Source organism: Juglans regia, chromosome 1 (assembly GCF_001411555.2).
Source record: "Juglans regia cultivar Chandler chromosome 1, Walnut 2.0, whole genome shotgun sequence".
Taxonomy (NCBI): domain Eukaryota; kingdom Viridiplantae; phylum Streptophyta; class Magnoliopsida; order Fagales; family Juglandaceae; genus Juglans; species Juglans regia.
The window spans coordinates 34,196,850-34,213,148 of record NC_049901.1 but is presented as its reverse complement, the minus strand read 5'-3'; the positions used below and the strand labels follow the sequence as shown (position 1 = coordinate 34,213,148).

The 16,299-nt window shown below is 30.7% G+C and overlaps 1 protein-coding gene and 1 non-coding gene across 2 annotated transcripts; one reads left to right on the top strand and one right to left on the bottom strand.

Annotated features, from left to right (window-relative positions):
- The first annotated feature begins 2,658 nt into the window (after positions 1-2,658).
- LOC109009026 (RING-box protein 1a-like) lies at positions 2,659-7,023 on the top strand. Its single transcript, XM_018989351.2, has 5 exons — positions 2,659-2,852; positions 3,054-3,104; positions 3,225-3,284; positions 6,460-6,531; positions 6,646-7,023. The coding sequence occupies exons 1-5, from the start codon at positions 2,717-2,719 to the stop codon at positions 6,681-6,683; spliced, it is 357 nt and encodes a 118-aa protein (XP_018844896.1). The 5' UTR covers positions 2,659-2,716; the 3' UTR covers positions 6,684-7,023.
- Positions 7,024-7,699: 676 nt separating this feature from the next.
- On the bottom strand, positions 7,700-7,781 carry TRNAS-GCU. Its single transcript has one exon. It is a non-coding gene; the product is annotated as a tRNA-Ser (tRNA).
- Between the last annotated feature and the right edge of the window lie 8,518 nt (positions 7,782-16,299).

The following is a 16,299-nucleotide window of genomic DNA, read 5'->3' as shown; positions in this document are numbered from 1 at the left end:
ATTAAACATTCATTTCATCTCAACTCAACATTCAAATACCATTCAAATACAAATATTTTTCAATTTTAAATCTTCAACATTTTCATTTGATCATTATCTAATCATTATAACTTTTGAAAACTTTCAAATAAAATAAAAAAAATAATTCAACTTTTGTAAATCCAAAAACAAATAAAATATTAGAAAATTATAATATTCTAACCGTCTTTTAACTTTATAATTTTTTTATTCAACTTTTTCTCTCTCATTTTTCAAAATCTCATAAAACATCTTAACTCAAATTATGGGCTCGTTTGTTTTCAGAGATGAGATGAGATGAGATGAGATGAGTTGAGATTAAAGTTAAAAAGTTGAATAAAATATTATTAGAATATATTTTTTAATATTATTGTTGTTTTGTGATTTGAAAAAGTTGAATTGTTTATTTTATTTTGTGTGGGGATTTGAGAAAGTTGTAATGATCAGGTGAGATGAGATGAGATGAGATGAGATGTTTTTGAAAAACAAACAAGGCCTTAATCACTAATACTATATATTCACGAAATCTCTCACTATTATTTACATATTTATCATCTCTTCTCATTTGTGTAACCAAATGAGACCAATTCCCTCTAGTCCAAGTTCAGTTAATTACAACATTTTAAGAATATAGCTTTGAGATTTTCTGTAATCTGAAATTATTTGTTTTAAATTAATTAAACGTGTTTATTCTCTGAAAACAAGCTACCTTTGACAAAATACATTCACATTGATTTTAGATAAGATCCATTTACAATATCCACCATAATTAACACTATAAGAAAAATATGTATTTGTGATAATTGTTTTACAACAAAAAATGATTATTTATAATAAAAATATATTCATTTTAACTGAAAATAAATATTTTACTGAAAATAATTGATCGAATAAGATCATTTTTTTTTGTAGTGTATAAGGTGCAGCAGGCTAGGGATACATGATGAGCATTAAATAGTATTCACATTTCGCGCATCACGGCCGCATGAGACATCAGGCTAGCTAGGCTCGATCTCAATCATGATACATGTAAATGTAGACTGATCATGTGGAAAATAAATTCATTAAGAATTGACGTGAATGATGAGAGATATACACGGACTAATCGAAGAGTACCTCTCATCATAATGTAAATGCAATGCCAGTGCTAGATCTTTTATGAACGTTTATATACAGCAAATTAAAATTCAAATAATTTGCAATGCTATAAGTGAAGTGATCTCTACAGTCTCCCTTAAGCTAAATGCTCATAAACGTACGTCCACACAAGAGCTTTTGATTATTTAATACACGATGACTCAATAGTATTAGAACTTAGTAGATCTAGTAAATATTGACTCTAAAATTATGGAGACTAGTTTTCTTGTGTTCAAATTAATGGTATTAATGCAAGTGTGGCCGATTCTAAATTAGATGATGGCCATTAAAAAAAAAGAAATGATAGTTGTAATTGTGAATGCGTAAATGTCGCACAATCACTTTGAAAAAAATAAATATATACGATATCTACATAAAAAAAATATATATTTTTTTTAATAGTAGACCACACTCTTTTTCAAAGCGACTGCACTTTAAAATTCAGCCAATATTATATTTTTTTGCATTTATCTATTCCATTTAAATTCAATCTCCACATTGGATTAGCCATTTACTCTCTATATAATAATAAAATATTATTACTTTAATAATTTTTTATTTAATTTATTTATATCACATTTTATAATTCTACCAATTTAATATTAACAATAATTATATTCTAATTAAATTAATATTAATGTTTATCTCATTTATTAAATATTAAATATTAATATTAATAATTATTATATTATAATTAACTTATCATTATAATTAACTTAATTATTAATATTCTAATTAATATTAACTAATTAATTTATTTTTATCACATTTTATATTTAATAATAATAAATCGAACCCAATTTCTTAATTACAAAAAATACCTACATATTTTATGAGATAAGTGAGAATTGAATATTTTAATATTTGGCTAACCTACTGTTTACCTACAAATTTAAAGAATTATTGTAGTTAAAGTCTAAAATTTCACAACAATACCTAATTTAATGTGGTGATTTTTTGACACATATTATCTAAAGTTTAACTATCATTAAATTTTGATCAAGCCAATAGAGATGCTTTTATATATGATAGTACAAGTCTAAATTGTTGAATAGTAGATAAAATTATTTATAAGTGGGATAGCATTCATGCATGGAACGTCCACCTCCAAGATAAAATTATTTATGAGACTTGACATAATTAATTACTTGATCATGATCAGTCATGTGATCAGACAAAAAGGTCCCTTTCTCTTTCTATGTGAGTGTGCTCTTGGAAATCACGTGAAAGCCCCCGTTTCTATATTTAATTACTTTTGTGACAATTACTTTTTCATCAAAGATAAAATAACTAAAGAAAATTCAAACTTTCGAAGGCTAAAGAAAATTACTTTCGAAGGCACACTGTTACTTTTAAAGAGAGAGAGAAAAATAAAAAACACTCTCTATAATAGCTTAAATTATTTTCTCAGTTTCCATGGGCTGACGAGACCCATGGGCCAAATTTGAAACAGAGGTATCAAAGCCCAGCTTATATATTAGTATCAGGGGCTGACATTTTCTCATTTTTGCCCCGTTAGCACAAATTCCAAACACCGAGCAATCCCCCTGTCTCCGAAGCCATGGCGACCTTGGACTCCGACGTGCCCATGGTCCCCGCTGGCGAGCCCTCGAGCAGCTCCGTCCCTTCCTCCTCCACCAAAAAGAACAAACGCTTAGAGATCAAGAAGTGGAATGCCGTCGCTCTTTGGGCCTGGGGTAACTTTTTCCAAACCCTAGCCCTAGTTTCTCTCTGATTGCTTTCTTGTAGTTTTGTACTGTTTATCTCTTTTTTATGTATGGCAATTGGTTTTCATATCTAGTTTTATGTATGGCAGTTGGTTTACATATCTAGGATTTGTATTTTGTGGGATTTGATAATTGATCTTCGAGTAATGCAATGTCGGTTGATGCGTGCAGATATCGTGGTTGATAACTGTGCCATTTGCAGAAACCATATCATGGATCTATGTGAGTTTTTATTCTTTTTAATATTCGTTTAAATCATGTAGGCTTTTTGGGTAATCGTTGTTTGTTTATTATATCTCGGTTTTGCGGTATATAATTTTTCTGCTGTGCTTTGGTGAGTAGGCATTGAGTGCCAAGCTAACCAGGCTAGTGCCACTAGCGAGGAATGTACAGTTGCTTGGGGTATGCTTTCTATTCCCTTAAACTTCGCTGACAATACCTTTTCGGGTGTCTATATCTTTGTATTTGGCGCGATGTGGTGTCACAAATACAGTTGTGTAGGAAGTTGGAACAGTTCCGATTTCTATTTAGAGTTTGTGACTGAAGTCTTCTATTTTACTTGCTGAGCTTTAAATGAAGTGTGCAGTAAGGGAAGGTGAATTATTGTGTAATTTTGGTTTGCCATGTTTATTAGGATAGTAATTGTTGGCTTCATTTACTTTGATTTGATTGAATTTTGGGAACTAGCATGTATTTATATCAACGTGAATTTAAATAGTCCTTTAACTATACTGCTTATTTAATAGAACTGTAAAATGTTTAATATATATCTGAAACTTTTGTGACAATTATATTATAGTGTAGAATATTGGATGAATGAAAACTTCGCCACAACTGTTTATATTTCCTTTTCTGTAAAATAAGCCCTGTCCATGTGGATTTTGATATAAGCTGTTCAATCCATTCAACACAATGGCTCTATTATTCTAATTTTCTTGTTAAAAATGATTCCAAATCGATAATGGTGGACATAATATTTCTGAGACTGACATTAGAAGGGTTGCGGTGATTTCTCCTGGTATATACTAGATTTATGGTGGGGGATGGCTCAAGATTTGCTTTTTTCATGATGTTTGGTGTGGGGATCAATCCTTGAGAAGCACTTTTCCAATTCTTATAGAATCTCTCTTGAATGAAGGGGGAGGCATATGTGGCAGTCCTCAAACATTCTCAGCATGATACAGCTCAATGAGGTGTCATATTCACTAGGGAGGCTAATGATCGGGAGGTTGACCTTTTCTCATAACTCTATGACAAAGTTGTATTGCATTTAGGGTGAAACAAAATGGTGTTGATAAGTTTCTTTGGACCCCATCTAGGAGACGTGTCTTTGAAGTGAAGTCTTAAGGTGCTATGTAATCATGCCAAGGAACCTTTCCTATGGAAGTTTATTTGGAAGAATATGGTTCATCCAAAGGTGGCTTGCTTCATGTGGACAACAGCAGCTCTTGGGAAAATATTTACGCTGGATAACGTTAAGTGGAGGGGCATGATAGTGGTCAACCGATGTTGCATGTGTAGAAGAAATGCGGAGACCGGGGATCACTAATTTTACATTTTGAGATTGCTAGCATTTTATGGACCACGTTCTTTGATCTCTTTGAGATTAAGTGGGTGATGACTTCAAAGGTGGAGTTATGAACATGTTGCAATAGGTAGTTTAGCCACCATCAGTTTGTTTCATTGTGCAAGATGATCCAATTGTGTGTGCTATGATGCATATGGAGAGAAAGAAACCGGTGTAGCTTTGAGGTTAGCGAAAGATCAGTGTTGGAGCTAAAGTTTTTTGTTTTAACACCTTGTATCTGTGGACAAAAGGCCATTATGGTGCTCCGTTTTCTATTTCTAGTTATCAGGAATTTATAGCGCTTTCTAGGCCTATGCATAAAGGGCGGGGATCCGATCTGTCCGAGACAACCGATTTGTCCAACCCGAACAAAGACGGGTTCATCGGGTCAAAATTTAACACCGGGTTTGAAACAATGCAATCCGTCGAAACCGATCAACACTAGTAAAAGCTGAATTTCAACGGAGGTACATACAAAGTAGCATACAGATCTAAGAAAAAGGAAAAACCTGAATTTTTTAACAACAATTACTTTGTTTATATTCAACAGAAATTTTGAACTGCATCATACTATAGTGAAAGAGATGAAATCCTGAAACCTTAGACAGACAAAAAAAAAAAATCCCTCCGCAGCAGACCTTGCCTCTACAACCAGAAAAATCCTTCCAGCAACCCACTTTGCCGCAACCTTGAGTTTTGACCAAAAAATTCCTTCAACCCACTTCGGCACTATTGAAGAAGCTCTAGACCAGAGTTGAAAAAAATTAAAAAAAGGTTCACTCGACTGAAATCCTTAAGGGGGGAAGAAACCGAGACCCAGGAAGGCTCTTACCCCGGCCATCCTTGATCTTGAGGACGGAGTAGCGTGACGAGTTGAGGATGCTCTCGACGGTGCTCTCGCAGCGAGCCTTGCAGGAAACGATCCGAAGGCAACCCGACCAGATCTTGTAGATGGCCACCTCCTGGATCACCAAAAGGGTCTGCTCCAACGCGGCCTCATCGTCCTCCTCCTACGGCTAGTTAAACGACATAGTTCAATTGTGGGTGATTTTCACTTTTGGGAGAAGAATGAAGGATGAGAAAGGAAAGGAGATTCGGGGCAGAAGGTGAGGTGGAAGAAGGTACATGAGAGAGAAACAGAACGTAATAGGCAGATTATATACCTAAAAACCGATCCGACCCGAACAAGACCCAGCTTATTCGGGTCGAGTTCGCGCCTTTATGCTACCGGGTCGGGTGTAAATCAGTGTTTTTTTAATCGGGTTGCAGGCCTAGCGCTTTCCCATTTGTCGGTTGAGTGAGTTCATGTATACTTCTGTATAGTGGGATAATATCTCCTTCTTTTTGATAAAGTTTATCATACTCTTGAAAACAAAACATGGTAAAAGCAATAAATAGCACTATTCTGAAGTTGTAAATTCCTTTAAACTTGAACCATCATCATTGTATACATGAATCTGCTAATCACATTTGCTTTGACATGTTATTATGGCCCACTTCTGGAATGGTGTTACGAATCACACATTATTGTTGTTAGATAACGCTGCATGGGCAAACTGCATATTGTTGATAGTAATCCACACTCCTCAGATCTCCTACTAAAAGTTCCTACACTTTCAAATCTGTGATTTTTGTACAGCCTTTATGCCAGGGTAGTTGGTTGATTTCATAAGAGAGTAAAGAATTAAGAATAGTCGACCGTGATAGGGTAGTGGGAACCTCAAGGATTCTTTTTTAGGGGCAATCTAACCCCCTTTCCTATTTATCTCTTTGGGCTTTCTAGTGTTATCCAACTTGAGTTGTGAGGATGTTTATTTTTTTATTAAGTAATTCATGCTTGCATAAGGTGTAGGTAATGACATGCATCTCTTACGAGCTTCTTTATATGGTTGTGCACTCACCTTTGTTATCATTATCTCAATATTTGAGAAGGAAATCTAGCTGATTATTGTCATTTTCTTGCACTCCCGTGTAAGATCTCTTTTGCTGAAAGGCTGATTTTTATTTTAGGGGTTTGTAACCATGCCTTTCATTTCCACTGCATCAGCCGATGGCTCAAGACCCGTCAAGTATGTCCATTAGGTAAGCTCTGTGCTGAACACCCTCTGCATTCTGTTCTCTTCAATTATCTCTTTGTATCGTTGGAAGTACTCTACTCATTTCCTTTCTGGTTTGGTTTTCTTATTGCTTATGCAGATAACAGCGAATGGGAGTTTCAGAAGTATGGTCACTAGAATCTTCATCCAGTTGTGCCAATGGACTACTCATTTCTGCTGCTGCTGATATAGCAATGCTACGAAACTTTTCGTTGTCTATTTCCATATTTCTTTTACGTAAATTTCACTGGATTTATCTTAACTTCAAGAATCATATGGGGTGGTATAACTGTTTTGAGTTTGATTGGTCGCATATCAGGTGCACCATTTGAATCCTTCAATTGCGTTTAGCATTATATAGCTCTGCCTCACTGTCTGAATTTCTCGTATATGGTTTTGTGTATGTAAAGGCAAAGGATTCGGCAAGCTCAAAATGTCACTCTACTGATCTATTGACCGCAAAACTAAATTTCTAGTCCTTGGTTTATCTTGTTAGTGAATCCTTTTTCTTTTCTTTTTTTTCCTTTATCGAATTTTCCGACCGAGTTTTGAGTTGTTTTATTTGCCATCCCATGTTTGAATTTTAGCGTGTGGGGAATTGGTTCTGAACTCGCAGTACGAATCAGAATCCATTGAACGACAATGGGGCTTTTGCTTGATCCCCTTAAAAAACTATCAAAGCTTGTCAAGTAACCCTCCCCATGTGCAATTCCTTTCGTAATTTGTCTTAAAGACTCAACCCTCGAATCGTTTTATGTAACCCGTTCATCATCGATTGATCCATCTTAAAAATCCATTTGTCTCCAGCCAATAATCCGAAGTGGAGCGCAAACAGTCATGGATGGCAGATTAAGGCTGATTGGAGTTTGTAATCATCGGTTAGGACAAGTGGTCAGATATCCTTTCTTAGATCAATGTCATGGTGGTTGAAGAACATCGTTGTGCATTCTCTCTGCCTGACCTGAAATCAGTGGCCTTCCCAATGACTCGACTGCTTTGATTCCAAGTTAAAAGTTAAGATATGAGCCCAATTCCCTAAAACATATAATGGTGGAGCCTGGTCCTACTTTCTTCTTGGGCCTTTCCAATTCTCATTAGACACAACAATGTGTACTGAAAACATAAACGAAAATGAAAAATAAAAAACCCAAAGTCGTCGCCTGAGAGATTCGAACTCTCGCGGGGAAACCCCATGTACTTAGCAGGCACACGCCTTAACCACTCGGCCAAAGCGACTTCTTGTTGCTTCTCTTTTCTCCTATTAATTATTATTTATTACTCTAAATATAATTTTCTTTTAACTTGTATACTTGTTTTTGAAAATAATTTGTACAGTCAAAAGTAAGTGCTATATATTTATTTTGAAAAATGAAAAATTTTATGAATTATATAAAAAAAAAATTATTTTGTTTAATAATAAACTCTACTTTTTATAATGAGAATATGTGAGACTTGTGCATAGTAAGAGTATCTAAAATTACTTTTGCTTTTATATTTATTAAATTTATTTATTTTTTCTTTGCGTACAACTAATCCTTAGATGTAATCATAAACTACATGCATATTAACTTTTTGTTAGCGATGCACTGATGCTTTGATGCTTTCTTTCTCTAGTCATCTTGATGGACCAACCCCATACTCTTCAAAAATAGATTAAAAAAGTTTCCACAGAACACTAATGGTGCATTTTAGTTTCTAATTAATTATATATAAAAATCTTTGAAAAGTACATATCTATCCTCCCAACAATTGCTGAAAAAGATGATACGATGCACACACCAAGCAACTGTGCTCCACTTCTGCCCACTCTGAGAACATCACTTTTGCATAACAAACAGTCCCTTTCAAATCCACACCACTGTTCCTTCACAAACCTTGGTCCAATATGGATATTACATATAATTAATATTTACGAAATGTATAAATATCGTATATTTTTTTTTTATAAAAATAAGTAAATATAATGTTTATATGAAAAAAAAAAATTAATTTTTTAATAATAGACCATACTCTTTTTTAAAACGATTATATAACACTTATGCATTTTATAACTGTACGTAACATTACTCTATTTTTTAGTATTTTTAAATTTAGAAACAATGACAACCACATATATCTCTAGTCTCTCCCTGGATTCACAAAAAAAAAAAGAGGATATTATATATAAAGAAGATAATGATGGGAAATATTTGGAAGACAAACTACCAATGATTTTGTTGGGGGAAAAGAGAGCATCTCTCCATGTGCATTTGAGAAAAAGGCCTAGTGGATACAAGAAGGGAACTTTCTGATTTGTATTCACACACCCCATCCTTAATTAATTAACCCTCTTCTGCTTTGTTCACATTCTATAAGATATTATTATTTTCTTGGAAAAGAAAATACCCCAACAAGTATTTCAAACAAAACAGTACTTCATTCCAGCATTGCTGCAAATTAACCTTGGAGATCTATTTATTCTACTTTACACTTGAAACCTTATCTCATTTTTTTTAGCATTGGGACCATAAATCACAAAAAGTTCAAATAATGTGCATTTTCGATTAAGATCTATCTAGCTTTCACAATGACGTAATCTCTATCTATCTTGTGGGAAAGAGTATGGTACCTTAAAAGAAACTATGCATAAGAAATTAACCTAGATAGGACCATGTGAATATGTTCAAAAGCATCACCAAAATATAAGTTCTTTAATATTAAATGGATACTCTTAAATTATGAAACGGAGAGTTTTGCTTGTCTTCTTCAGAGTTTTGCTTGAAACGGTGAGTCTTTCAGTCATTATTAAATATTCTATACACAAATGTCGTCAGATGATGTATTTTATTCGTCTATTTTGAAGCATTAACTCTTACAAATCATAATCCGAACTCAGTGGGAGTCTCTACTTTTTATCTCTTATAATCTGTACGTCACTGATGTGCATGCAAGTAGGCGATCAAGGCAGCTGGAATTCAAAATGTGTCTACCCAATTATCGATCGAGAAAGGTCTCTATCTCCTTTCATTTAAAAAATCAAAATGATAGATAGAGTCGTGATTGTGTAAATGTCGTATAATCACTTTAAAAAAAATAAATAAATACGAGATTTATAAAAAAATAAATTAATTTTTTTAATAATAGATTATTATTTTTTAAAATAATTATATGATATTTGTACACTTTACGACTGTGTGTAATATTACTTTTTCAAAAATCAGTTAATTCTGGATGGTGATTGGGCCCCACCCACTACAAAACCCACCAACATTTACAAATCCCATCAAAGAAGTTTGGGAAAAAGTTATATGCACATTGGTCAGGTTGTTTTTAATGTGTAATTTAAAATATCAGTGGTTGCACAAAGAGGAGGTAGGCGCGTATGGGCCTCTTCACACGTCTTTTTTTATATTTCCATTATGATTCTTACTCCAAATTATGGATTCCATAAGATATATATTTCTATTGTGATTATTATTATTATTTTCATTGGATCCACTATCTTTTGATGGTATCAATTCATCTCACCTTTCATTTATCCTTAACAAAGATAGTAATCGTTGTTGGTAATATATGGACGAGAGCAACAATAAAATTGACGTGATTTAACGAGATATATTTATTTATAAAATAAATTTATGTTATGAATTTACTAGGTAGAATTCATCATTAAAAATTAACTTACAAAGAAATGCTGTCTATAGACTTATAAATCATCAATCAATCTCATACTTAATCGATGTGGGATCATAAGAATCTCACGTACAATATAATAGTTTGTACTTTATAGAGTTTATTTTTATAATTAATTTTTTTTTATAGAACTTGACAATGGCACGTTGTTATTATATCAAACATTTTCAAAGCTTTTGAATTGAAGAAAGCTGAGGTGCAGATGCTGATTGCGGCACAAAAACTAAACCAAAAATATCCCGATCGACTATGATTGGTGATCATAGTTGCCATCGCATGCTATTTCGGTTGATTAAATCTTTTTTTTTTCTATAATTTTGTTTTAAAATGAAAGATAATATATACAACACTGTTGAAGTCATTAACTATATTTTGAGAGATTGAAGTTTATTTTATAATTCCATGTAATGCCTATGAACAAGTTCTGACACTGCCACCTAGAAATTAGAATGATAGTTGATGCAGTTGTTGGTTTGTCATCTCCCAAACCAAATCATTTAAACCAGTTTCTACTCAACATCTTGTGGTCCTTGTTAAATTCATCTGAATTTTACTCAATTCAATCTAATTTTAAGTTAAATTTAACGTTTAAATATTTAATTTTTAAATTATTAAATTCATATCAACTCAAAATCTCTTTACACGTAGAATTCATAACTTTTTTTAATTTAACATTTCTTTACACATGAAACCTATAACTTTTTTCAACTTTTCATAAATGTATCTAAATTCATCTTAATATCTAAGTATATTTTTTTTATCTTAAATATACTCTATAAAACTCACTACTTTATCATCTTAATTGATTATTATTTATAAAAAATTCAATTCAATTGAACATCTAAATATAATTTATTAATTCATCACTATAATAATTACTTATTAATCACTGTATATAACCTTACTATTTTCCATATCTCACTCTCGACATTATATATAAAAGAAAAAAGAAAAACTCAACAACCTTGTCGTCATAAGTGAACGGCCTTGTTATAATTGAAGGGATTGAAACTGTTTCTTGCAGACAAATTAGAAGGAAAAGTTGAGTGTGGGGTCGATGAATAGCCAAAAGAAACAAAGAAAAATACAGAAAACAACAAAGGAGTAAGTGTTAGCCGAATGGCAGAAAACGCGTGCGTGGGCATAATGAAAAGACTCGATAGCAAAATAAAGCGCACCGTGAGCGTGCGGAATTCCTTCACTTTTTTAATAGTTTCAATTTTATATACGCTATAATTTTTTTTTAAAAAGCGAGGTGTATTATTAAAAATTAATTATTATTTTAAGGTAAATTTTATTTATTTATTTAAATAAATTATATAATATTTGAACATTTTACCATTATAAATACCATCTCTATTTATATATTAAGCAATGATATTTACAAAACACTTTTTATAATATATTTTAAAGTAAAAATATTTTTATAAAGTAATATTATTTTTATAAAATATTTTATTAAATAATTTTTTATTTTAAAATATAATTATGTAATATATTATAAAAAGTAATATGTATTTATTATTTTTCTTGCATATTTTACGATAAAAGATCACACTATTATAGATATTATTTCTTTCTCTTTATCGAGTGTGTGTGAGAGAGAGAGAGGTTGAGTTGGCTTCATTAGCGCCACCATCTGCGGTTTTGTTTGATGGGCCACAGTAGTGGTCACTGGTCAGGACAGAGACCCTCCTCCCTCATCATGTGCACGCCTTTCCACAATCTTTTACTTTTCTTTTTCTTTGCTTAATGCTTAGCTACTGTGTAAACTGCACGCCCGGACTCTTTCGCCACACAGGAGACAACTCCTCAAACCATTTCTAAGTCACTGATTTGGGATAAATGTATCTTTAAAATTTAATTAATATTATATTTTTTTATATTTATCTATTTTATTTAAATTTAATTTTTATATTAAATTAGTTATTTACATTCTATATAATATTAAAATATTATTATTTTAATAATTAATTAATTAAATTTATTTTTATCACATTTTATAGTTCTACCAATTAAATGTTAATAATAATTATATTCTAGTTAAATTAATATTAAAAAAAGTTTTATTAAATGTTAATAATAATTATATTCTAATTAAATTAATAATAAAAAAATTATTATTAAATGTTAATAATAATTATATTCTAATTAAATTAATATAAAAAAAGTTTTATTAAATGTTAATAATAATTATATTTTAATTAAATTAATATCAAAAAAGTATTATTAAATGTTAATAATAATTATATTCTAATTAAATTAATATTAAAAAAGTATTATCAAATGTTAATAATAATTATATTCTAAATGTTAAATGTTAATTATATTCTAATTAATTTAATTTGTTTACTTAGAGTGAGAAATTAGTATTTTAATATTTGGAGAACCAATTATGGTTCTCTATTTTTGGCCAATAACTGTAGCAAAAATATAAATTATTTTGAAGATGACCAATCCAATATAGATTTTTTTTATACAAGTTATCTAAATTTTAGATAATTTTCTCATTTGACCAAGCCAATGAGAATGCTCTAACAGTATTGACTTTATCAAAGTTTATCGAAAATTATATATTTTTTATAATTTTAAAATCTTTTTATTTATAATCTCATATTCAATTAGTTATTAAATTTATTAAAATAATAATATTTTTATTTTCTTTTATATTTTATAATAACACTATCTAAAAAAAATCTAATGATTACTAATTAAAAATTAGACGAAAGACATCAAAGATAGCATTGGTAACTTTTTTGATGATATGAAATTAGATGGGAGCATTGGATTTTTTAACTTATAATATTATATTATATTATTATAACAAATAAAAATTACTGTAGCTATAATCTTATAGTATTAACCCTATAGGAATTTAATTGGGTTATTATTTAAAGAATAAACTATTCTATTACTGTACACCGTTTATGCAAGAAAGAAGTTGGTTTTTGTTTTCATAATAAAATATTACTTTTGATGATAAATAATACATCTTCAAATTTGAAGATCTACTTATAATCACTGTAGCTCAAAATTTAAAATTTTGCATTTTTATGAAGCCAATACAGATGATTTTATCTACATTTTTTTAAATTTTGAAAATACATTAATTTTTGATGAAGTTAATGCCAATGCTCTAATGCCTTCTTCATCTTATTCTTTAAGGCCCCATTTCAATATAGAAATGATCTCATTTCAAATATTTTCTCTAACTATCAATGATATCCTCATATTTTTTGGTATTTGTAATATCTCTTCATATACAATGTCATATAATTATTTTATATTTTAAATTAATCTAAATTTATAAGCTAAACCAAAATCTAAATTAATTCAAAAAATAAAAAGAATAGATTATATAAAGAAAATATTCTCAAAATATATTACGAGAATATCAATTTTAGATAATTGTGAATGAATATTCTCAAGACATTATTCAGTATATTCTGTGAATATTCATTTTTAATAATTGTGAAAGAATAGTCTTAGTATATTCTTTAGTATATTATAAGAATATACATTGGGTTTTCTCAAAATTTCAACTATAAATAACATCATTTGATCATAAAGTTTTACCAACATCTTTATTTCTATTTCTTTACACAACTCTTCTAGTTCTTCCTTCTAATATAGTTTTTATGGATTCACTTTTTGAGGTATTTCACTCTTCGTCATCTGAGAATGAGTTGGAATTAAATTTAGTTATTGCTATGGAAAAAAAAAACTTTTGGGTAATAAAAGAGGATCAACATTGTATTGTAATTTTATTCTACAACGTATATTCATTCGAAGAAAGTCTTTTGAAGGCCATCAATGCATTTTTACAAATTATTTTGCTGAATCACCTATATATCATCCGAATGGATTTCATAAGAGGTTCCGAAAGCAACGTCATCTTTTCTTGCGTATTCAAACTGCAGTCGAAGCATACGAACCATACTTCGTCTAAAGAAGAGATGCTGCTAGAAAATTTGGGCATTCCTCCATTCAAAAAACAATTGCTACAATGAGAATATTAGCTTATGGAGTGTGTAATGATTTTGTGAATGAATACTTAAAGACTGCAGAAAATACGGCAATAGAGTATTTAAAGAAATTTGATAAGGTTGTCATTAGCATCTTCTCCAACTAGTACTTGAGATCACCAAACGACAGCGATATTGCTAGATTGCTCGCAAGTGAAGAAAGTCGTGGGGATGTTAGGGAGTATTGATTGCATGCATTGGAAATGAAAAAATTGTCCAAATTCATGGAAATGAATATATTGTGATCACATTTACGAACAAACGATAATTTTAGAAGCCGTAGAGTCATACGATCTTTAGATATGTCATGCATTTTTTGGATTACTAGGCTCTCATAATAATATTAATATCCTAGAACATTCTTCTATTTTTAGAAAGCTTTGTTGAAGGACGTGCTCCAAAGGTCAACTACTCAATAAATGGAAATGACTACTCAATGAGATATTATTTTGCTAATGGTATATATCATTCATGGTCGACGTTTGTCAAAAAAATTCATGCTCCACATGGAAAGAAAAAAAAAACATTTTGTTGTAGGTCATAAATCTGCAAAAAAAAGATGTAGAACTAGCATTTGAAGTGCTTCAAGCTCGATTTGCACCCCCATTCTTTATAAATTTCCCTAACTTTTTATTAAAAACACCATTTTTTAAATTTTATCTTAAATTTTACACATATTTCAAAAACTTCTTACATCTCATTCTATATTTTATTAAAATAATATTTCTTTATTCTTTTTTATTTTTTTTTTCTCTCACTTCCATTTACAATCTTAACTACTAACTTTTGTCTTTTTCTTTGAATTATCACATTTTAGCTAATATTTTAAACAAAAAGCCGATTATTTTTAAGGGTACCATAATAGTTTTGAAATTACTATGGTTTTAAAAATCATAATTTTTTTTTTTATATAAAAATTCGCCTTTTCCAACAGTATTTTATTTGTAATGAATAAATAAAAATCAAGACCATAGTTTTCTCTGAGATCTAACGATAATATTTTTTGTGTTTTGTGTAACGGTAACATTTATTGTCATTTATCTAATGGTAATATTTATGTCATTTGTCTAGTGGTAACATATCTTTTCCGACTTGTAACAGTAATTTTTTTTTATCATTTTCCTAAGAAACATATTTTCAAACGGTAACATTTTTGTATATAAATAAGAGCACTTCTAAATCCGTTCACATCTAGAGTAGCCTAGGTTTCATTTCATTTTAAGAGAAAATTCTCATTTCGGCCTCATTTTTCACTTACTTCTTAAATGGCTCGTTCTTTTTTTTCGCAAACTGCTACTTCACATAGATTTTGAAGATGAGTTGAAGTTTGTTCTTAATGATGATGGATGATAGGAATGGTGACATATAAGAAGTGACAATTTCCTCAACAGCTACAACATTAGTTCCCAGTATTCATTGGCCATCCGGGTTACTCTGCCATTTAGTATGTGCCAATTTTCCTTTGTCCTCAATTATCATCATAGCCGAAGGCTATACAGTTTAACTGCTAACAAACAAATCCAACCAACAATCGGGATGCATGAGGTAGCAAATCATGCTAAAAAAACAGCATAGCAAATGAAAAAATGAGCCCCAATGGAATAGAACAACATGCTAAATGGAAGAGAACAACAACTAAATGGAACATAACAACATAATAAATGGAACAAGTAGCAATGAATGGGTCATACAAGAACATCATGGAACACATGATTCTTAATGGACGAGGTTTCCAGTCAAACAATGAAAGGGGTGCAACACATTGCAAACTAGTGGATGAGTTTTCTCAAAAAGTAAAAGATGTAAAAAAAACTTGGGCAAATAATTAATGATTCAACTCACAGTTCAACTAACGGGTTTATGGAAAATAATAGGAGCAGCCTCATCCACTTTCCTAAACAACATCATGTTTTATGTAAAACACATGCCTATATACTCAATTTGTCCACTACCTGAGTATGCAATGGACCAGACCACAACTAATAACAAATTGGGCATAAGTAAATTGACTCCTTAAGTAATAGCCAAATATTTAAATTATTTTTCCATGGGACTCA

Bases quoted from the DNA above. Each gene is read 5' to 3' on its own strand.
- LOC109009026 (XM_018989351.2), top strand. From the start codon at position 2,717: ATGGCGACCTTGGACTCCGACGTGCCCATGGTCCCCGCTGGCGAGCCC. The intron at 3,105-3,224 runs GTGAGTTTTTAT...TTTGGTGAGTAG, and splicing joins AAACCATATCATGGATCTAT to GCATTGAGTGCCAAGCTAAC. The intron at 6,532-6,645 runs GTAAGCTCTGTG...TTGCTTATGCAG, and splicing joins CCGTCAAGTATGTCCATTAG to ATAACAGCGAATGGGAGTTT.